Source organism: Arvicanthis niloticus, chromosome 30 (assembly GCF_011762505.2).
Source record: "Arvicanthis niloticus isolate mArvNil1 chromosome 30, mArvNil1.pat.X, whole genome shotgun sequence".
NCBI lineage: Eukaryota > Metazoa > Chordata > Mammalia > Rodentia > Muridae > Arvicanthis > Arvicanthis niloticus.
The window spans coordinates 8,465,461-8,490,745 of NC_133438.1; the positions used below are offsets into that span (position 1 = coordinate 8,465,461).

Sequence of the window (25,285 nt, forward strand, 5' to 3'; positions counted from 1 at the left end):
CAGATCAGAATCAGACTATAGATCAGATGAATCAGACACAGCAGACAGAGGAGACAGAGAAGGAGACACTTAGAGGAAGAGAGACTGAAGAATAAACGGGATTGAATCACACCCTGTCTGGTCTCCATTCTTCGAGTCTGCCCTCACCCTCGCTCTTGCTGAACCCCGACTCGGGGACCGGAGTGGCAGCTTGGGCTGGGATACAGTGGCCGCCCAAACGTGGGTCGGCCCAGGCCTCAACATTTTGCCTGGGCTGCGACCTTTTTGGCTGCTCCAACGTGGGGCTAGTGTGGACGCCAACAGACTTCTGTGAGAGGTGGCATAATTCTGTATGACTAAGGTGTCTCCCACATCATTTCTTGATGAAAGAGACAGACCTTGATTGTCTGTCCTAATTATTCATTGTTCCTCATTGACAATGGGTACATATAACTTACTCACAGAGGACCAGAGATTAAACACATTTTGCAGTAAGTAATGTCCAGGATGGAAATCTTACTGGCTAAAACTTAAGTCCAGCCTATTTAGATACCTCTGTGTTATGAGACTAGTGGTCATGATCTCCATGTGGGGTGTTGTGATCACATGCTCCAGGAAAAGAACTGAGTGAGGAGCAGGTGAAAAGCCAACTGATCTCAGAAATGAAAATACTGAGGTTTCTAAATCCATTTAACATTTTCAGTTATTTTCTGGTGACATGGTTTCACTTGCCTGACATATAGCCAAAACATGCATGGTGGTAGTCCTCAATAATCAGTTTTCTCTAAAGGCCATGTCATCCAGACAAAAAGAAAACAGAGAAATACTGAAGTTACCAAATGGAACAGACCAAATAGACATAACAGATATTTACAGTATCTTCCACAAAACATACATAGTTAATATTGCTCTCTGCTTCTTATAAAGTTTTATCAAAAGTTGAGCAAATACTAAGATATAAAGATATAAATAAAATTCACACAAGGAAATTGAAAAACTAGCTTCATTGTATCCTTCAGTTATAATGGACTACAGCTGTATATAAACAACTATATTAACATCAGAACAAATGCAAACTCACGGAAACTGACTTATTCTCCACAAAATAAAAAATGGATCAAGACAAAAATAAAATAATGAGAAGCATTTTTTGAATTCATTGATAATGATTACACAGCATATACAAAGTCACTGTGTTGTGAGTAATGTTTAAAAAGCAGCCCATCATCCTGCTCGTTTATGAGCAGCTGCCATGTTTTTGACTAGAAGCGACCAAAGGCCAAGAGTGGCAGCATGCTCCCACTGCTGCTTGGCTCAAACCATGGCTCAGGGAAGCCAGAAGCACCGGCCCTGGCACCCACAAGATGCCAACGTGGTGTCTGGCTCTGCCAATCCACCATGCTGTCCACAATGCTTGGCTGAACCCAAACCATCCCACTATGACCGATGTACCTGGTAGAAATGTGACCCTTAATGCTTAATGGTTTTCCAGTATTTATATATTTGTAAATGCTATAATAACAAGATATCCACATAATTAGAGTTCTTACCCAACACCTAAACTTAGATATAAATTTTTACCAAGGACTGTTCTTGATCCACCCATAGTTCTCCATGGCAGCTACCTCTTTCCTGTTTCCTCCTAGCTCCTCCTTTTCCTCTCCTTCTTATTCCCTCCTCATAACTCTTCACTCCACCTACCTCTTATACAGCCCAATCGCTGAGCTTTATACAAAAGTAGTGGGAAGATAATCTGCTACATCATTGGTCACCATTGTCCTAGCCATTGAAAGAGGTAAGTTCATCAGGGCTGCAGTGACAAATTCCTTTAATCTTAGTATGTGAGAGACAGAAGCAGGAGGATATCTGTAAATTTGAGGCTAGCCTAGTCTACAGAAAATAACAACTTACATTGTACTCTAACCAATAGTGTAAAAGTAAAACTCACTTAAATTTTCACAACACCCCCAAAAGTTTCAGAGACAAAAATATTTATGACAAAATACTTTCAGATATACAATAAAACATCATTATTCCTACATTATCCCAAACAAGATAAACAGAAAAAAAAACACTGTTCAATTATAAAATGACAGTCACCATCATACCCAAAAAAGAGAAAGACCTAACCAAGAAGGAAATGTATAGACTAATTTCTCTTATGAAGTTTGATAAAACATAATCAACAAAATTTTTGTGAAGTGAATCTGTGAACAAATCAAAAATATCAACTATGATAATAATGCAGATTTTATTACAGAGAAGCAAGGAAGGTTACATACACAGAAGTCAATAGATGTATATCTTTATGTATGTATGTATGTATGTATGTATGTATACACACGTGTTTTTACAGGAAGCAAGTAGGAGAGGTACTTTTAAGAATTCAAATGACTCAAAGCATTAGAGTACGGGGAGTCATTTGAAGCTAGTGGGGAAAAAAACAGAAGAAAGTATCATATTTTTTCTTATAAATTCAACACAAAGGTCATAAATTGAGAAAGAGGCTGTTGAACTAAGGAATGGAATGAGTACTAACATGAAGAAGTAATGTGCCTGACAGATGGCCACAACTGACAGAGTACAGGCTACATATCTGTGGATGTGTCGTAATAAAACATACTATGGCGTATTCATTTAAAATTAAATGATTATTTCATACAGACAAAACTGGATACAAGGCTGAATCTGAACTACTGGAAATTTCATTTGAACTCATGAAAGATGATTATTCTTTGCTTTACCATGAAAAAGTATTCATCTAACATCTCTCTACATCCATACCTAGCCTCCTGGGACAGTGCTTTTGGTTCATGGACATAAAAACTGTTGTTACTTAAATTGACAGAGAAATGCAGAAAAAAAGCCTTGTATGCTTCACCTGAAATGCTAATTTATGACATATCACAACACACAACAAAGAATTGCTTTTATTAGTGCTGCTTTCTCTGCAGTCCATACATAAAGAGACTCATCATGCCACAATTATCAGTAGACTTTCCTGCTGGAACTGCAGGATCTAAAATATAGTCGATATTAGATGACTAAGAAAATTGTATGAGGAGAGTTAGTGTGTAAATTAAATACATGTTCACATGACACTTAGTATTTGCTTCTAAAATAATAATGTAAGACTTCACAGTAACTACTGGAAAGTAAAATTAGCAAAATCAGTATAGGAAATCAAAGTCTAGAAGAAACTAGTCAAGACAAGGTATTGATCTGTGAGAACTGAGGGTCAGATTACAAATAGTGTTTTAGAAGTCAAATATTCTCCTTAGTTTCTCATTGATAACAATTGGGAATATGAGTGCTAGCTTTTATATAGTGTTTGAAATGAAGCAGACATGTCCAGCATTCTCTCTGAATCATGATGAATATTGAAAAAGTAACATTTGGTATGTACGTAAATTGTGGTTCTCAGATATTCTGGGTAGTTTTGAATACAGCGGGATTCAGAATATTTCTGGATTTGTCATTTTGATTCCCAAGACAATGTAAGCAGATTTTTTGTTTAGATATTCTGTACCAATCACTGCTGTAAGATTGTCAATACTGCATTCTCCATGATAGAAAATGCTCGAAACATGAGGCTGCTTATGCCTGCCACACTCTTTGTGTCATCAGGTCCAGTGTGTAACTATTGCATCAGACTTTCTGAGTCCTTTCTAAAACATTAAGGCATGTCTCATGGTAGATCAACTAACATAATCTATTGATATTACATAAGTTATTCACATAAACTGATTTTAAGTCAGTACTGGGATCAAATTTTCACAAAGTGGAATCTTTTCAGGGACCTTAATTTCAACAAATATGTGTGATGTCATCCATCGAGATTCACCATAGTGATCTATATTTATCAGCGAAGATTATTACATGCAGAGGAGACATCAAATGAAGCTCCTCAGGAGAGAGTGTATAAGATTCCTCTAGGGGTGAAGAATCACCTGTAAAAAAGGAAACATGAATACAGATGTGGCATCTCCCTTGGCCACAATTATAATAGTACATCGAGATATATTGGTACCTGTTTGATTTGCTGATTTGTGTGGTCTTCACAATCCATACTGCCCATGCTCAGAGAAGAAACAATATGTTCACCTTGATTTTACCCTTATTGCTCCTGGACATTCCATTTCTTGTGGCTGATTTTATTTATCCCAGGTGCTTTTGGAGTATGAAGCAGAATGAATATGAGAATAGAAACCTGGGAAGGGGTTGTATCTTCTCTATTCATATAGTAAAACAGCCTGTGGAGAAAGAATATTTCAGTCATATTCTGGACATACAGTAAGTGCTTTTGTATTTTCCATGTAAATGCCATCATGGATGTTTCCTGGGACTACTGAGGATGAAAACCAAGGCAGTGCTATGAGTCTTTTGTTCTATTTTGTCAACCCACAAAACAAGAAAAAACTCCAAATTCTATTAAATGCTTAATGTATTCGCACGTAAAATTTACCTAGGATATATTTTTTCCATCAGCCTCTAAATTAGAAGGATACAAACTGAACAGTAAAACAACTCTTGTCCTTTATCTACCACATATATCCCTCCACTTGACAGTTTCCATAGCAGACTATCCAATGGTATCTTTTTTTTTGAAAGAATCTGCATAAATTTTCTATGAGTTTACACTTCCTATGTTTAGGCAAATGGCCATAAAATCTACTGGTGGTACTTCCATCACAGTGCAGTGTGATTTTTTGTTTGATTTTTACAAGTACTAGACACAAATTTCTGTACTCTGCTATTGAAATTTTAAAGGCACCTTTTTCTGTGTATTCATGAAGAATATTCTAAAATGTATTGTATTTATAGAAAGATATCACAAATGTACAGTTTCTAACTGGAATACAGATATTTAACTCAGTAAAAATTAATAATAAGGTAACATATTTGATCTTTATCAATCAGATGATTTGAAATAATTCTGAATAGACAATAGTTATAATTCTCAAAAAGGTAAACAAAAACAGTATTATTACATTTCAACAGAATTTTAGAAAGAAAGAGAATTTAAGGTAAGGATAACTATGTGTTGGTGTGATATATATATTGGACCCTAATGAAAATTAATTTTAACTTCATGAGCCAAGTATTATTATAGAAGACTGCTGTGAACTCAACAGTCATTCTTTCTCTGTCTTAGCCAATAGAGTCAAGTTCATAAAATACCATAAACTTAATGGCACACACATACCAGGTATTTTACATATTCTTCACTAATTTCAAATAAATATGTGAATATTTTTACCATTTGGTTAAAGCATTTGATGATTTATTTACCTTCTTACCAAACATTAAAAAATGGGAAGAAAAACTCTCTGTGAGAACACGAAAATTCTACATATCATGAACATTTAAAGGTTGTTTGAGCTTCCAGTTTCTTATATCATCCCAACCAAAGTACACAGGTCATTTCAATCCTTAAGAAGTAGGGGAAATACAATTCAGTGCAGGATTGTCCTTGTAATGAATGCAAATGACATGTGTAAATTCTTGTCTTTATAAACCATGTAATCTTTTACAGAACACATACTGAGAACCGAAAATATGCTCTGGCCTTGGCTTTTTCCATGAATGATATCAACAGGAACCCTGATCTTTTGCCAAATATGTCTCTAGCATTTACTTTCTCAGAATACAGTTGTAATTGGAAATTCCTATTCAAAGCTATACATTCGTCATTACAAAATCATGAAATTCTCCCTAATTATAACTGTATATATGACACAAGTTGTGTAGTGGTACTTACAGGACTAAATTGTTCAGCAACTATTACATTTCATATATTTGCAAAGAATTTCATATTTCAGCAGGTAAGTGTGTGTATATATTTGTGCTTGTGTGTGTGTGTGTGCATGTTTCTGTGTGTGTGTGTGTGTGTGACTGTATTGAGTTAATGGTGGAAATTCATGAAATCATATATCTGTTGGTGTCACCATGTCCTTACTAGGCCTGAGCCAGTGTGTGTGTGTGTGTGTGTGTGTGTACTTTAATGGACCTAGTATTGATGGGACTTCTACGTGTTCTTGTATGACACAGAGATGGGGGAAAATAATAGCTAGCTGAGATTTCTATAATCTGCAGAAAAAATGTGTTTATGAGTTCTTAGAAATGCATTGTACATCATACTGCTTTCTGTGTTTTAGTTCCTTCAGCTTACTTATGGACCCTTTCATCCTGTCCTGAATGATCATGAAAATTTTTCCTATTTGTATCAGATGGCCTCAGAGGATACATCTCTAGCTGTTGCCCTGGTCTCTTTCATAATTTATTTCAGGTGGAACTGGGTAGGATTGGCAATCTCAGACAATGATAAAGGTATCCAGTTTTTTTCCTATTTGAGAAGAGAGATGGAAAAAAATACAGTCTGCTTTGCTTTTGTCAGCATGATACCAGTCAATATGCATTTATACATGACAAGAGCAGAAGTGCATTACAACCAAATCATAACATCATCCACAAATGTTGTCATCATTTATGGTGACACAGACAGTACCTTAGCTGTGACCTTTAGAATGTGGAAATCTCTAGGAATAAAGAGAATATGGATCACCACCTCACAGTGGGATGTCACTCCTAGTAAGAAAGACTTGACATTTGATAACATATGGGGGACTCTTGCTTTTGGACAAAACCATGGTGAAATTTCTGGTTTTAAAAATTTTGTCCAGACACTGAAACCTTTCAAATACTCAGATGAATATCTGGTAAAGATGGAATGGATGTACTTTAATTGTAATGTCTCAGCATCTATATGTAAGACACTGAAGAACTGCTCATCCCATCACTCATTGGAATGGTTAATTGAACATTCTTTTGACATGGCCTTTATTGAAGGGAGTTATGACATATACAATGCTGTGTATGCTTTTGCTCATGCCCTCCATCCAGTGACTTTTCAAAAGGTTGATAATATTCCTACTGGCAATGGGAAAGAACAAAATTATGACTGCAAAAAGGTGGGGCTTCTTCCATTATATGATATCTCATGTTATCAATGCCTTTGAGTCACCTAGATGCTCAAACCAAGTGTACTAGAAAATATATTCCAAAATAAAATGGTTTATAAACATTTTTCCTGGTGTTCATGTAAATATATATGTTTGTATAAAACTCTCATATACAGGGAATGAAACCAAAGGCAGAATTTGTTGATGTGGCACTGCAACTTTCTTACAGATTTCCCAAATATCCCATGTTCTAATACTGAAAACATATTCAGTCCTTCGCCCATGAACTTACTCAACTCAATGGTGAATCCTTGTTCATTAATGGTCAAATATGCTATAATTACTGTAAGGAAATGTTTTAACTAGAGATCTAAACTTATGCTCTTCCCACTGTAGGTTAGGGACATCACTTGGTGGTCTGAGAGTCTTTTATATACAAGAATAGCATGATAATTCAGTTTTCTACAATCTTGTGTGCTTATGGGTATAAATGTATATTTCTTGCTGTATATTTGTATGTTTCTGTGTCTCTATATCTGTGTTTATACCCATATCTAGGTATCCAAGTATATATGTATGTATATATATATATATATATATATATATATATATATATATATATATATATATATAGAGAGAGAGAGAGAGAGAGAGAGAGAGAAATATATAAGTAGTATATAAACTGCTCATATATTGCTTTATGATGTAAAAGTTTCATTAATGCAAATTTTGCATGTATCCAACTTTGAACAGGCACTCAGATTTTCAGATATAAACTAGAATTAAAAGGAAAGATATGTTTATCTTCTACATTGGTCATCAGGCTTAGAAAAGGCAATGCAGATGAGGATATCAGAAGCCATGGGAGGCTGACAACCTACCAGTTTAGTAATCATTCATTATATATATATATATATATATATATATATATATATATATATATATGTCATAATATATTATGAATTATGACTTATTCATATATATTATATATAATCATTCATATATATATTCATACCTAATTCATGCAGCCATTAGAAAAAATAAGTTGCAATAAACAACATCAAGAGTGAGCATAAAGGCTGTGTTCATGAAATTTTGTTTAATATAGATATATATATATGTGTATATATTAAACAAAATTCCATATATATATATATATATAGAGAGAGAGAGAGAGAGAGAGAGAAAGCAGGAGATATGTATATGTAAATGTGTGTGTTTCTGTCTATATATCTGCCTATTGCAGTTAACATTAATTTTTTGTGTTCCAATTACTATCTGGATGGTTGGTTTTGTCTAAGTGTATATTCTTGTGTACATTTATCAATGCATGTGACTACATGTGCCTGTGTTTTGTGTATGTTCTTTCATTTACATATTACTGTTTTTCTCTGCCTCTGTGCTTTTGTATGAAAGCATAAATTTGTCTGTGTGCTAATGTTACTCTGTGTGTGTGTGTGTGTGTGTGTGTGTGTATTTATTTGTGCATGTTCTTACATGTGCTTTTGTGTGTGTGTGGCTGGGTAATTGTTTTGTGTGTTTCTGTGTCTTTGACTTTTTGATGAAAATTATGTCTCTGTGTATATTTGTAATTCCTAATATGAGTATGGGCATGTACTTGTACATTTATGTGTACTTCTGCTATGTGTATATCTCTACAAGGATGTCAGTCTCTCTCAGTTAGTTGTGTTTGTATATTCTATATTGTAAATATATGTTTGGTGTCTGCATGCATATTTGTGCTTGTTTGGCAATCTCCTCTTAGAGATCTAAAATAACAAGAACATTTTAATTTTGTTTTTGCTATTACTTTCACTGGGATTTTTTGCCTGCATACTGTAAATAAAATTGTCTTTAAGATGAAATAAGAATACATTTTGTTATTATAAGGAAGAATGTGTAGTCTATAGTATGCTGCCTGTCTTTCAGCTGTGTTCCTCTCTGAGAAAGACCTACTTCACTAATCCTGTTGGTGACAGAGTGAATATGAACCAAAGAGACAAACTGCAAGGAAAGTATGACATTTACTACATTTGGAATTTTCCACAGGGACTTGGACTTAAAGTGAAAATAGGAATGTTTAGTCCCTATTTTCCAAATGGTCAACAGCTACATTTATCTGAAGATATGATAGAGTGGGCAACAGGAAGCACACAGGTGTGTTTGTCTTTACTGTACTAATTTAAATTACACAGCAGTAAATCATGTCAAGTGTGTGTATCCAACCTTCCTCAAAACTAGTGAAATGAAATGGATTGTCATGTGAGAGACCAATTTCTAGCCTCCTAATCTATCTTCTTCTTTTTATTTTTTTTGAATGAGATTTTATTAATTCACTGAGAATTTCTAACATGTTTACAATGTATTTATATCATATTAGAATCCGTTTCTTGCCTTTAACACTAAAATAAAATGGTTTTAGAAAAAAATTGATATTATTTCCAGTAAAGTGAGCAATTTTCTATTAATACTATTCTAACAACTACAGAGTGATTTCCAGTCTTATGTTGAACCTCTTCAAAAATATCCAAAAAAAAAAAAAAAAAAAAAAAAAAAAAAAAAAACTCCTGGTCATTTTAAATTCGATGTAATTAAGTAACTGAATTTTATTATGTAATTTTAAAGGCTGTTTACCAACTACTCATGAATTTCCAACACCTCTAGCTAACCATATAATAACATTTTATGACAATTTTAGATATGTTATGAACTATATATTGTTTTTACTGTTTTTCTTATTATGGGTATGAGTGGTTTTCCTGCATGTATATTTGTGCAACACCTGATTGTATGGTATTTATGAATGACTGGAGAGCTGTTCGAATCTCAAAGCATTTGCAAGAGCTCCATGCCACTCAGTGGGTGCTGCAAATCAAATCTGTGTCCTCTTTACTGGTAGCAGTTTTTCTTAAGAGCTGAGCCATGTCTGCAGCCCTGATTCATACCTTGTAAAAGATAATGTTGACTAAAGGAAACACTTCAGCCCCATTAATTCCTGCATAAAATATTCAAACAAACAGGGATGTGCGTAGTTTCCTTCTCAGTGTGGGGAGGAGTTGGTAGTAATAAAAACACGCCTTTGAGGGAATTTGAAATGAAATCTCTCTGATGCACGACAGGTATATTATAGCTATGAATTCTGACGTGCTCGGTTTAATACATCATATTCATATTACTCCACCCAAAAGTTGTTTAAATGTCTTCAGGATTGATACGAAGTGACTCAGTTTGCTAAGATATTATAAAATTATAGCAGATATTTTTACACAGTGGATTAAAGAATGCCATTCTTAGTGAAAAAACATAAAAGCTGAAAGTTTATTTACAGGGCTACATAACCATAAAAATGATAGCATTGAAATCACTTGTGATTTTTAAACAGGCCTTACTTGAGCCTTACAAACTGTCCACTGATAGACGGTAGACATTTTTTAACAATGTAACCAGTATTTGATTCACATATATGTTAATCCCAATGTGGAACCTAATAAATAAAAACAAGTATCAAGGCAATATGTTTCCATACCTTAGAGTCACAGACTAAAGTGAGTGTATATAAAATGTTACACTAAACAAAGAATGAAAGAATAATTATAAGATTGCTAGAAAAAAAATCAAAGAGGAAAGTAGCACCGCTGGGAGAATACAGTAAAAATATTAATATTTTATTACAGTAAGACCCTGAGTAAGTTTTTGACAAAGAGATTTCATAAGGGTACAAAATAATAGATGAAATTAAAGCTCAAATACATACTGTAAAAAGAAAATAAATCAAATACTTATTTCAGTGAAAAGGCTCACAAAATGAGGGGGAGCTGGCTTAAATAGGAAGGGAAAAAGACGAGGAACTTAACTGAGCTTCACTTCCAGGCCTTTAGATAACTCATGAATATGGAAATCTCGAGGGAGAGGCCTGTTAGTCACACCCTCTACATGTGTCCTATGTGACTGACAGTGCAGGTTAATGAGAGATGTGGACCACATGTAGGAACCTGCATTCTGGGGGCATGGCCAAATGCCTGCTGTTTCTCCTGGAGTTCCAGGGCCGTGCCCACCCAAGAACCAAGACATCCCTCCAGGCATGACATTCCCCATCTTATCCAGAATTCCCCAAACTTTGTAAATTGTTTGGGTATTGATCTCTGAATCTGTCTCCATCAATTGTTTAGTGAATTCTCTCCGACGATGGTTATGCAAGACTTGCCTGCAGATATACAGAATATTATTACCAACATCAGGGGTAGGGTTTCTCTCATCCAAGGTTTTCAAGCTAGGCCAGTTATTAGTTAGCTATCTCCATTCTTTGCTACATCTTTATTCCCACAGATCTTTAGGCAGGGTTAATTGTAGGTTAAAGATGTTGTGGATAGAACATTGTTTTAGTAACAATACTGGAAATTTTGTCTGGTTATTGGATATGGCCAATATGGACTCTGTATCCCACTTTGCTAGGAGACTTAGCCATGGCAATCCTCATAAATTTCTGGGAGTTTCTAATGCCCTAGGATTCTAGATTGACTCAGAGGTGCCACCCCCACTTCAGTGGTCTTTGCAAAGAATCTGTTCCTCTGTCCTCCCCTTCTATTCTCATCCCACTTCATTCCCATTCAGTCCGCAAACCCTTTCACCCATGGTGTCTATTCTATTTTTGTCTTGCAGGGAGATACATATTTCCCAAATCTTGCCCTCTTTATTACTTAGCTTCTTTAGTTATGTGTAGTGTAACACACCATGTATATTCTTATCTTCCTTATAGGAGGAGGATAAAAATTATGTGCTTAAAATATTAGGGTCATAACTGCCATTCCATTTACTATATCCAGTGAGTATATTCCTTGTAGTGAAAGGAGAAAGAAAAATTTTCAGGATGAACACAATTATAAGACGCCATAACTATTAAATGAGGACTCTGAATGACATTCAAAGAACTCCAACATATTTAAAAGTAAGAAGAACACAAGATGTCAAAATAAAGTATAAACACCACTCAAATGCCTGACAGGTAAAACAGGTATTAGAAAAATATCAAATACTGAAATAAAGCCTAAGTAATAATTTACACATAATTTTTGGTAGTAATTGAGTGTTTGGGCTCATCTCTAAAAAACATCACAGAAATGAGTTTAGTTTATTTTTATTGCTACTGTTATTGATAATATTTTATTGATTATTTTGGAAATTCAAATTATACATCATGTTTATACCCCATTCCTAGTCCTTTCATTTTTTCTCTCTAGGAATGCACCCCACAAAAATAAGATAAATTAAATTTTAAAAGTTTTTTTTGATATATATATATATATATATATATATATATATATATATATATTAGATGTGATGGTTTGTATAAGGTTGGCATAGGAATTGGCACTATTTAGAGAAGTGTTCTGTTGGAGTTGGTGTGTCCTTGTTGGAGGAGGTATGTCACTTTGGGTGTGGGTATTAAGACCCCCATCTTAGCTGTTCTGAAGTCAGAATTCTGCTAGCAGCTTTCAGATGAATATAGAGAAATCTCAGGTCCTCCTGCACCATGCCTATCTAGATGCTGTCAGGTTCCATGAAGATAATGGACTGAGCCTGTTAGGCGGGAAGCCAGCCCCAATTAAATACTCTCCTTATAAGAGTTGCCTTGGTATTGGTGTCTGTTCACAGAAGTAAAACTCAAACTAAGACACTGGAGTGTGGTCACACTCTCAATTTCTGCCCCATAAATAGAACTTAGTTATTACTTCTAAAACTCCCTCAAGAAGCAGTCAAGTTTGGAAAGCTAACTTCAAATTATTTACTATACATTTTAAGATTTATTTTTATGGCTTCCAGTTTAACCTACTTCTGTTTCTTGGTTTCTGGGGCAAGTATACAGGTTGGGATGACAATAGGACAGTGAGACCTTGTTTCAACATAAACAAAAACCAAAAAAGAAGAGTTATGTTTAATCATATTTCTGGAGAACATGACATGAGCCTGTGAAGAATACACTCTATGATGGCAACATCAAACCTAACATGATACAACGGATGGAAATGCAGAATACAGAAATCCACAATATTTTCACCATATTTTCAGGCTCTATAAAGCTTTTTCACTAAAGGAAACACTCCACTGTCCAGCTGAATATACAGAAACTCAGCACCTCCTCACCACAAATGCATTAGAAGTGGCCATATGCACCTGTTTTTCTGTTTCTGCTTAGTTTGTTAAGGTCTGTCATCCTAATGTTATTGAGGTTATTTTGGTTAGCTATTATTTGAGGTCTTCTTTCCCATGTTTTTATGTCCTTCACAAACAATTGGTTAAGTTGCTCTTATTAAATATGAACTATAAGCAAATTGATGAGGAAAAGTTCAACTTGGCTTATGGAATACACTCCAGGGAAGATGAGACATGGATCTGGAAAATGCAACTGAAATGTAGTCACTTCAGGAACTTCTGCTTACTGGCTTATTCTGCATGATTTCTAATGTCCCACTGCCTACAGGCAATACTGCTCCCAGTATTTTGTTATATATATATATATATATATATATATATATATATATATATATGCTCATAAATATCACATTCTAATATAATTTTTAAATGGAGTAATTAAAACTCCTGATAGAATGATACATCTATTTTTTTCAGTTGCCAACCTCTGTGTGCAGTGCTGATTGTGGTCATGGATTTAGAAAATTCATTAAGAATGGAATGTCAGCTTGCTGTTTTGATTGTAGTCCCTGCCCAGAAAATGAAATTTATAATAAGACAAGTGAGTATTTCTTTTGGGGTTAAATTCTTCAAATTGATTATCATCTTGCACCCAAATAGGAGCACTGAAGTGGTCTAAAATGGAACATTAAAAAAGTATATTAGTTTTTAAAGTTAGTTATTATAGAAATAAAATAATTAAAATATCCTTCTAAGAAAAACAGAACTTTCCGGGCGGTGGTGGCGCACGCCTTTAATCCCAGCACTTGGGAGGCAGAGGCAGGCGGATTTCTGAGTTTGAGGCCAGCCTGGTCTACAGAGTGAGCTCTAGGACAGCCAGGACTACACAAAGAAACCCTGTCTCAAAAAAAAAAAAAAAACAGAACTTGTAATATATCATTGACTGCTTGAAAATTTATACTAGATAACATATTCTTAAAGAGTTTTGATAAGAAAACTTCAGTGTTAGCATGTTCTATACAAGATCTATTTTAGTGATTAATTCTCTCTAAAGATCAAGAATCTTTAAAATATTTATTAATATTGTCTTGAGGTATGTACCCTTATATAAGTTTGTGCATCTCTATCAAGTACAGAAGGACGTGAAAGACAGAATAAGGCAGGTGGTTAGTTGGAACTAGATTCATGTTCTTTGTAAGACTAATGAAGAGGATAAATAATAATTTGTTAAAATTATCAGAAAATGTTAAGCATGATTCAGAAGATTTTGTATGATATAGACACTTTTTGATTAAACAAAATTATTTTAAGAAAATTTGACACAAACTTATATCTTTATTAGAGAATTTTTAAAAAATGTTCAATGATATTTGAAATGTAGAAAACTGAGAATCACTGTTGACACATGATGTGTAAAAAGTAAAAGTAGTCTACTCAATACTAGAATACATAGTACCTAGTTCATATTTTCCATGAGAGAATAGATTAAAATTGTTTTGTCCTTCAAGGAATTAGCCACAATTTTTAAATGTTATCTGAACTTGTATAGCCCATATTAGTCAAAAAACTATTTAGTCAGCATTTACTAAACACAATTGGCAGGCATCCATTTATTCCCTCATTTAATGTGTCAACCAACACAATTGAATGGAAGAACTTAAAGGCTTTTATGGTTAGTAACATGGCTTAGCAGTTTAAACTATCCCACTAATTATGATTGTGTTAGTTTGTCCCCAGAACTCATTAAAAAGGAGGTCACAAACTCCTACATGTTGTTGTTCTGATATGCCTGCAGTTCTACATAAAATATACACTTAAGCAATTCAACAGGGCTGTTTGGGTTCACCTGACATTTCTGCTGGGAACCAAACTCAAGTACTCTCTATGAGCAACACATTCTATTCACGACCAAGCTAAAATTCTATTCCCTCCAACAAATTAACTGATATAAGCTGTCAACAAAAGCAATTTTCCATATAAAAGACTTCAAATCTTGACAGCATATTATCCCTTATTGCAATTATCCAGTAATTCAGAGCAACGGCAATCAGATTTTTCACACATACAGTGGTGGGCGTTACAGAGGATATCCTTCAGGGATAGGTTTATTCCTTTGTATGAAAAGCCTCAAGTTTATGGTGGTACTACAGCCAAAAGAGGAGAGAGTTTGATATATTTTTTATATTTGCAGTTACAAACATTGAAAATATTTTCATATAACCTTGAATTTTTATTCTCAATCTCATACTTCACCCATACAAAACCAATTACTCTCATGTTCATGATAAAAATTTATTTTTACATGTAAAGACACTTATAAATTTAAACACCCATGATAAATGATCACAACAAATAGACAAAATAGAAAATATTCATCCTTTCATTCCCCATAACAATGAAAACAATTTACTAATGGAATCAATTATTTTATGTATCAACAACCTTCAAAGTATTCTCAGCAACCAGATTCACATATTTCAACAATTATTCTATATTTAAATAAAATATTCTGACAGTAAAATTGCTGAAGCTCCACTAATAATACTTTCATTTCTCCATTAGATGTGGATTTGTGTGTCCAGTGTCCAGAGGACCAATATGCTAACACGGAGCAGAATCACTGCATTCACAAAGCTCTTACTTTTCTCACTTATGAAGACCCCTTGGGGATGGCACTTTCTTTAATGGCCTTGTGCTTCTCTGCTTTCACTGCTGTGATTCTTGGCGTCTTTGTGAAGCACCATGCTACCCCCATAGTTAAAGCCAATAATTGCTCTCTCACCTATGTCTTGCTCATCTCACTCATCTTTTGTTTCCTCTGCCCCTTGCTTTATATTGGCCACCCGAACTCGACCACCTGCATCCTACAGCAAATCACATTTGGAGTTGTATTCACAGTAGCTATTTCCACTGTATTGGCCAAAACAATTACTGTGGTACTCGCATTCAAAGTCACAGCTTCTCCAAGAATGAAATACTTTCTTGTTTCAAGGACATCTAACTACATCGTTCCCATTTGTACTCTCATTCAAGTTGTGATATGTGCAGTCTGGCTAGGAGCTTCTCCTCCTTCTGTTGATACTGATGCACAATATGAGCATGGCCACATCATCATTGTTTGCAACAAGGGTTCAAACACTGCCTTTTACTGTGCCCTGGCATACCTGGCCTGCCTGGCCTTTGCAAGTTTCATTCTTGCTTTCTTTTCCAGAAACCTACCTGGTGCCTTCAATGAAGCCAAGTCCATAACATTCAGCATGATGGTGTTCTGCAGTGTCTGGGTCACATTCCTCCCTGTTTACCACAGCACCAAAGGCAAGATCATGGTGGCTGTGGAGATCTTCTCCACATTGGCTTCTAGTGCAGGGATGCTGGGCTGCATCTTTGTTCCCAAATGTTACACAATACTGTTTAGACCAGACAGAAATTGTCTTCAAAAGATCAGGAAGAAATCATCTTCCCCAACTCACTGTTCATAAAATATAACTAACACATGTATAGGTGGTTCATAATCACCAAATATTAGATTACATTAACATAACTCTCCATTTTGGAATGACTCTCACTTTTTTCTCTAATGATATTGCCTAGCAATATCGTGTCTAATGAGGTCTACATTTTCCCCTATAATCTTCCACAATGTCCTACAACAATCTTCCTCTTTGCAAGAAAGAGTTAAAATAATCCTGATCCATTCTAAGAGTTAGATGAATTATTCTAGGAATGTAACAGTAAAAAAATATTATTATCATCAAGTTGATAGAATATTACAAGAGATGGACTGATGTCTCAGCAATGAAAATCATGTTCTGCTCTTGTAGATGAACCAATTCAATATCAAAAGCCATCAATTGCTACTAACAACCTCCTGTATCAATAGCTACAAAGGATCAGATGGTCTCTTCTAGGCTCCAAATTTACCTGAACATATTTATTCACATAATCACACACAGACACATGCACACACACACACACACACACACACACACACCTAAAATTACATAACTTTTTAAAAAATATAGAACATGGTTAAGATTTTCCATTGGCATTCTGCTTTTTAATGTTCTACTAAGAAGTCACAATTACAGGAACCTACACAGAAAGGATGAAACATGAGTAGAGATGAGTGGGTTTACCTTCATGCATTTTACATAAGAATCCTCAACTTTTAAGTGTACCATAAAAGACACAGTAAAGAAACTGGCAAAGACAGCCTAGTGTGTTGAAACAATCTCTTCAATATATGAAATTTATATGACTCTGTGAAAAAGATAACCTTTGACATAAAATGAGGAAGGCAGTCACTAGGGTGTTAGTGTTGAGAGCAGCTAATGGGTGTTGGTATATGAAATCAACTGGGCCTGATTTTTCTGGAAGACAGCAGTTAGCAAAGATAAAGGGTGAAATCAAACACACACACACACACACACACACACACACACACACACACACTATGTTTGAATAATAACAAGGTCCAGTAACAGACATGCAGACAAATATACAGGTAGACAGACTGACAAATACATATATTTTCACACATAAGAAGACTGGAGAAATGCTCCCACAAAAAGGATTTCACATATACACATATATGCATATATACACATATGCACTTACATAAGTATGCACAAGTACTGGTGGACAGATGGAACTAAGTTCCAACAAGCAGGCTCCAATAATTTCATACATAATATACATATATATACACATAACTGGTGAAAGAAGCAAGCTCCAACAAACACCCAAAGTTTGCATATATACATACATATACATATAATGTGTGAAACAAAGTTCCAACACACACTCATACAAACTTTTCACATAAACATATATACTTATAAATGTATAAAAATATATACACATATACATATAAACATATACATATATACAAATTTAAATAAATATACAAATATATAGATATACAGATACATATTTACATAAATACATAGATAAATACTTAGATAAATAGATGGATACACATACCTACACACACACACATATAATAAACACACACATAAAAGTGTGTGTGTGTGTGTGTGTGTGTGTGTGTGTGTGTGTACTTGGAAGGTGGAAAGACTGTATTTTCAACATACCTTCAGACAAACTTTACACATGTATATATGTACATACAGTTGATGGGTTCTGACTACTTTATTCTTTCTCCCATGGCTTTTATAGCCCAGAAAAGTCTTTCAGAAAGTATTAGATTATGCTTTAGTTTTCTTCTAATAAATGACTATGAAAAAAACAAAACAAAACTATGTTCCTAACACCTTTACAAAAAATATATATAGTACACGTAAGCAACTTGTTATAGCTTGACAAAGTGTAGACAAGTAAGATATTTTTCTCAGTCAGTTTCTCTGAATGGCAGGCAGCAATCTGCACCTACAAAGAAAGGAATGATTATTTTATTATTTATCTTTATTGGTAACCTTATAAGAGTCTTAAAAGATTCACATACATAAACTTTTATTTAAAGATCAGTCATATTTAATTTAAATCATCTAAATGTGAGTGTACTGATCAGCAATTCTTATTTAATCATATCACAAAGCTGAGAGCAAGATGGGTATAGGAAAATAACCATCACTGGTTAGCCTCAGTTAAAGTCACATCAGCCAATACTGCCATTTTCCTTGTTCTGTGTCCTTAAAAAGAACCCGATACATAAACAGCAGAGGACTTCCTCGTGTGTCCACAGTGAGAGAAAAGGCACCTAACCCTTGAGAGACTTGAGGCCCCAGGGAGTGGGAAGGCCTGTCAGGGGAGGGATGTGGAAGAGTGGTGACATATTATTAAAATGGGGAGCAAATATGGCATGAGGAACTGTCAGATGGCAGAACAGTAGGATAACTACTGGACTGTTAAAAAAAGATTAAAGGTAAAAAAAAAATACTCTGGCTTAACTAACCAAATTATGTCTTTCTGAACTTCATACTGTTCCCCAAGATTTTCTACATCAAAGCCAGTAGCAAAAACACCTTAATAATGCTTCACTAAATGCTTTCTAAGGGTGGTGGATATTGCTGACAATTTACACCTCTTTGTTTTTGCCAAGGGTGGTGATTGAATCATTACTTTGCTCCAGCCTGGAAAAGATCAAGCTTTATTATTTTGAGTGTGAGTGATACTACTCAATGAGGTGCTGGACGCCGCTTTTGAGTTTTCATATAATTCTTAGATTAAGAGGAAAATCATGGCAGCAAGCAGAACAGAACTCCATAACAACATGAAACCTTCAGGACACAGTTCTTTGTATTTTGCCTTAACTCGGGTGTACCCATAGTGGTTGTGCTAACTGGTGGGCCATATTCCATGAATTCTAAGCCATTTGTCACTCCTGCATGGTCCTGTCCAAGAGTAGCCCTAAAAACTCTGCATTTATCACATTAATCTTGAAATAAAACATCAATCTCAACACTACTGTATTATATAGGATTTATAAATGATGGTGAATTTATAGTATAAATTCCTCTGTAGCTAGGTTATAAATGGTAGATTTCTTTTCTAAACAAATATTTTTGTTAACTTTCCTATATAAGATTGTTTAAGAATATTCATGTAGAAACCACAGAGACAAGAATAAGGCTTTGAATATTAAGAACTAGAAGTGAAGTGATTGTTGTCTTCCATGAGGAGCTGGCAAGTGAACTCAGGTCCTCTTGAAGAATAGTCAGACACTTTAAGTGCCCATGGTTAGGAGATACTTAACTTTCATGTTTTATCTTCTGCATGCATGAATGTTTGTATGACTTTTCTGAAACTGTGGAACCACTAAAGTGAACTCTAGTAGAAAATATGTCCTGCCCCTCTAGTCATGCTCAGTTCTTTCCACTATTATTCTCTTCCCACATATATTTATTCCATTAAGAAGTCATATATTATATGGGTTGGAATCAAAATTTGGGAAATTGTACTTGCATTTTGATTATTTATCCTTTTATGTTTTGTATTCTGCGATGACTTAGCATTTAATAGCACATGCTATTCTTGGAGAACAATTCAATTTGATTTCTAGACCCCATAACATGGCTCAAAACTGAGTATAACTCTAATTCTTGAAATTTTGAATTGCACAGGCACCAGGAATACCTGAGGCAAGACACATACACACATGCAAACATACATCGACAGGCAAAACATGTACGCATAAACACACATATATGTGCATATGCATTATAAATATTCATACACATGCATACACATGTTTACAAATTAAAGAACAACTTTAATTTCTCAACCTAGAGTTTACATTACTATGATATTTTCCTCACAGTCATACAAGCAAGCAAGCATCTAGAATATAATATAGAATATAATACTTAAGTCACCAATGACTTCTAACCAGTTAGAGAACTGACTGTACTTCAAGGGGAACTTAAGTTCACTTCCCAGCACCCACATGGCAGCTAAACTCATCTCAAATATATATGTATATGTATATATATATGTATATATGTATATGTATATATATACATATATGCACATGTATAGATATACATGTGTATATATACATGTATGTATATACATGTATATATGTATATGTATGCAAAACTCACATATACATTTAAATAAATACATGCTCAGGGAAAATTTGATAACTACATTAGCTGTATCAAGCAAATAATAATCAATATGAAAACTCTAGTGCGTCAGGAACCAGAGTCCTAGTTGTATTTTTATTCTGCAAATTTACAATATTTATTGACATACGTTTCCAGACAATACATGTAGATCAAGAGTTAACAAAAGTTAACAATAAGCCAACAAATAAGCATGGATTTCAGAGAGAGAGAGAGAGAGAGAGAGAGAGAGAGAGAGAAAGAGAGAGAGAGAGAGAGTGACAGAGAGACTGAGAGAATATTTGGTGTATATTGGAACTATTCAAAGAAATTTTTAAAAAACTGGAAAACTTGTTTAGTTATATTCTAACTTCAAAGAAAAAATATTAAGAGAAGCAAAGTGAGGTATGAAACGATTCTTTAAAAATTGACAATAATGCCATTAACAGCAGCAGTAAAAATGGGGGACAGGGGTCAGCAGAAAGGAGAATGTACTGGCAAGCAGCCAGCTGGCATATTGGGAGAGACAAGGGGAGAAGAGAGAGCTCTGGAACAGCACCCTGCAGGAAGTGCTCACTTATTCTACTTGCTTGGCTTGGATGGCACCTCCCATGGCTGGAACACAGCAAAGTCCTCCATGACAACAGTACAGCAGCAGGCTCCAATAACACGAGAAAGTCCAGGGTTCCATAAGCTTTATTGACATGGCAAATGGTAGTTGAATCTGGATGTGCACCCCCACTTAAGCTGGTGGGACGTGGCTTAAATAGGGAGGGAGAGGGGGAGGAGGGTCACTTAATTAGCTACACCCTCTGGCATTAAGTCATTAATATGGAAATTTCTTGAGGCTGAAGCCTGTAGTCATGCCCTCTACCTGTGTAGGGAGGGGCTAAGGGTGGGACTGCATCCTACATGACTGAATTAATGGAATCCTACATGGGTTAATGGAATTTGCTGGGAGAAAGCCTTGTGTCAGTAGCCTGGAGTCTGGGGGCATGGCCAAACACTATTGGACAACTATTGGAGTGATGAAGACAGCAAATCACCCACAAAATTTTGACCCAAAATTTGCCTCGTCTAAAAGAAATGCAGGGACACAAAAGGAGCAGAGCCTCAAGGAATGTCCTACCAATATTTAGTGCAACCTAAGGCCTATCCCATGCGCAAAAATCAATCCCTGACACTAACACTATTACTCTGTTATACCTGTAGACAGAAGCCTAACATAACTGTCCCCTGAGTGCCTCTACCAAGGAGCTGACTGAAACAGAAGATACACACAGATAAATATTATAAGGAAGTCAGAGACTCTTATGAAAGAATTAGGGAAGGATTGAAGGTCCTAAATGGGTTAGGAATCATATAGGAGACCAACAAAGTCAATTATCCTGAACCTTTTGGAGACCACATAGACTGTGCCACCAAACAAAGAGCATACACAGGTTAGACCAAGGTGCTTTGCACATCCATACAAGATGTGCATCTTATTCTTGATGTATGTACCCCAACAACTGGAGTAGATGCTCTCTATAATGCTCTTTCCTCACTGTGGAAGTGATTCAACACCAGGGCTGCCTCTTCTGGCCTTAGTGGGAGAGATTGCACCTAATCCTGCAGCAATGTGATGTGTACCTTCCCCCCACCATGAGCAAGCCTGAGAGACCTTGTTTACCACAACAAGGTCAAGTGACAGAATCTAGGTGGAGTTACCCACCTTGGTTGCCCAGAATACAGAAGCAGAACTGCCCCTGGGCTTGCCTTGAGACATCTTCGGCCATGACCTGGAATGGACCATGGATTATCCCACCCATCTGGAACCAGAAGGGGTTGTGGGTTGGGTCTTCCCCTTTAAATTGAGAGCTGAACATTAAAGCTTGGGGCCTTGATCAGAGAACTTTGTCTTGGCCTCATCTCTTCTCGCCCTCCTTCCCCCTTCAATTCCCAGCCCCCCTTTCAGTGTACCCAGTTTACTTGTGGCCACAGGCGGCTACAGTGATGTGCTAGGTTGAGGGATTACAATAGAAACCACACTCTCTCTGAGGAGAATGGGAGGGGCTATGTTGTAGGGACTCTGTGAGAGGGAATGGAAGGGGAGTGTTTTGAAGAAAGAAAAGAAAGAAAGAAAGAAAGAAAGAAAGAAAGAAAGAAAGAAAGAAAGAAGAAAGAAAGAAAGAAAGAAAGAAAGAAAGAAAGAAAGAAAGAAAGAAAGAGAAGAAAGGAAGAGGGATGAGTGGAGGGAAAACTGAATGAAGAAAAAAAGAAAAAAAGAAAGAAAGAAAGAAAGAAAGACAGAAACACAGAAAGAAAGAGAAGAAAGGAAGAGGGAGGGGTGGAGGGAAAAGTGAATGAAGAAAAAAAGAAGAAAGAAAGAAAGAAAAAATTGCCTATATTTGTGCTTCTTTTTAAACATATGTGTATGTGTGTGTGTGTGTGTGTGTGTGTGTGTGTGTGTGTATACAGTCATCAACACACAATCATCAATTAACTTTCACTAGCACTAAGGTTCTAAACCATAATAAATAGTTGACCAGGAAAATTGCATCAGAACTTTTTATTTAAACACAATATCAATTTCTTCTTACTACTTGCTTCTAAGAAGTTCAATTTAAAACTTCTTCAAAGTCACTACTGGAATTTGAAATGAAAAAAATCAAGTCAGAGAATCAAATATAAAGTAAAAGAAACCTAGTTACACAAGTCTTAATATGTGAGACCTGTGGATCAGGGAGGAAGATCATGTTTAAGAACCCAAAATTCAGTTTAGTTTCTAATTAAAAATGCTTGGCAGAAAGAATGCTACATCTTATGGTACATCTGATATGAGTTACACAGTTTTGGAGTTTTCACTAGATCTTTTTGAATATTTAAAAACAAACATTTAATACATTGCTCAACCAGTTCTCACATGCACTGTGGACACCAGATGCAGAGCCCAAGAAAATTGTCAAAGATATTTCCAGAGGTGAGGAGGCACTTGGAACACAAGAAGGCATGAATACACAAGTAATCTCTTCTTTGTCCACAAAAAGAAAAGCATATTATAATATATAGAGCATCTTTGATTTGCTGATCTGCATGGCACTTCACCATTCTTACTTCCCAGGCTTAGAGCAGGAAAACTACACTCACTTTAATTTTATTCTTCTTGCTCCTGAATATTCCACTCCTCATGGTCAGTTTGATTCATCCCAGGTGCTTTTGGAGAATGAAGCAGAATGAAAAGAAGGATGGAAACCTGAAAACAGCTTGTATCTACACATTTGAACTAGTGAGATGGCCAGTGGAGAGAGACTACTTCAATAATATTCTCAATACTGAGTATGTGCTTTTATATTTTCCTTGTAAATGTCATCATGAATATTTCCCAAGGGCTCTAAGGATGGGTAGAAGGGCAATGCTACACGTCTCTGTCATGTTCACTACACCTGATATCCAAGAAACAGCACCAAATACTTTTAGACACTCAATAATCTTCTACCAATTTAAAGTGACCCAGTGTGTACTTTTTTCTGTCTGCCTCCCACTGAAAAGGCCATAACCAAATAAAAAATAATCAACATTGATCTATCACATGAATCTCTCCTCTTGACAAGTTCAACAGCACAGTAACTAGTGATATCCTCTCAAAAGAATCCTCAGAAAATTTTAATAGTTTTATACTAGGTGTGTGCAACCAAATGGTTATTGCATCTGATGATGTTCCTTCCTTCATTATATAATTCCAAGTGCATGTCCATTTGACACTAATGTTAGTACCAAACTTTCAGCAGAGCTTTCACATAGATATTCAGTAACTACATCAAATTCCCTACAAGTCATTACTCTATTCCTGCAGATGCTGCATTGAAAATTGAAGGAAGATATCTGTCCACTGTGAACATCATATTGCTCTCTATAATTCACTGATATATATATATATATATATATATATATATATATATATATATATATATATATATACACATATATGTGTGTGTGTGTGTGTGTATATACTAGCTTTTAAGAATTACAAACACCAATTCCTTACTGTCTCTTAAAAATAAAGAAGGAAAGTATGGTCTATAAATGATATATTTGCATTCTTTGAAAAGTTCGGATTTTTTAATAGTTGTTATACTTTCTCCCCTTGTCACTTACAAGGGTTACAGCTGTGGCATTTGATACCTGGGAACAATTGAAATTAGGGATAAAGGAGAAACTTAATAGTTTATATTTGCCATTATGAAAAAGCATGTATCTTCTCTTGTTAAGTATAATTTACTTATGTTCCTACACATTTTACATTTAACACGTTTCTCCTTCAGAAATTGAATTAAGTTTAGCTGCATATGTTCGCAATGTAAACACTATACAATTTTGATATTGTGGATTCCTGAAAGTTGTCTTCAAACAGCCACTTTAGAAGACTAACTCACAGCCGGGTGGTGGTGGTGCAAGCCTTTAATCCCAGCACTTGGGAGGCAGAGGCAGGCGGATTTCTGAGTTCGAGGCTAACCTGGTCTACAGAGTGAGTTCCAGGACAGCCAGGACTACACAGAGAAACCCTGTCTTGAAAAAAATAAAACAAATAGAAGAAGAAGAAGAAGAAGAAGAAGAAGAAGAAGAAGAAGAAGAAGAAGAAGAAGAAGA

At 35.3% G+C, this 25,285-nt stretch overlaps 1 protein-coding gene across 2 annotated transcripts; it reads left to right on the forward strand.

Annotated features, from left to right (window-relative positions):
* Positions 1-4,075: 4,075 nt before the first annotated feature.
* Positions 4,076-17,781, forward strand: LOC143440911 (vomeronasal type-2 receptor 116-like). 2 transcript variants are annotated; one of them, XM_076927834.1, is made up of 6 exons: positions 4,076-4,272; positions 5,516-5,804; positions 6,138-6,950; positions 8,871-9,098; positions 13,569-13,692; positions 15,654-17,781. In XM_076927834.1, exons 1-6 carry the CDS (start codon positions 4,076-4,078, stop codon positions 16,568-16,570), a joined length of 2,568 nt encoding a protein of 855 aa, XP_076783949.1. In that variant the 3' UTR covers positions 16,571-17,781. The 2 variants fall into 2 exon arrangements, with proteins under 2 accessions (XP_076783949.1, XP_076783950.1); XM_076927835.1 differs by having other exon boundaries at positions 5,516-5,756.
* Positions 17,782-25,285: the final 7,504 nt, after the last annotated feature.

Bases quoted from the DNA above. Each gene is read 5' to 3' on its own strand.
- LOC143440911 (XM_076927834.1), top strand. From the start codon at position 4,076: ATGTTCACCTTGATTTTACCCTTATTGCTCCTGGACATTCCATTTCTT. The intron at 4,273-5,515 runs GTAAGTGCTTTT...AATCTTTTACAG, and splicing joins AGTCATATTCTGGACATACA to AACACATACTGAGAACCGAA. The intron at 6,951-8,870 runs GTGGGGCTTCTT...CCTGTCTTTCAG, and splicing joins AAAATTATGACTGCAAAAAG to CTGTGTTCCTCTCTGAGAAA.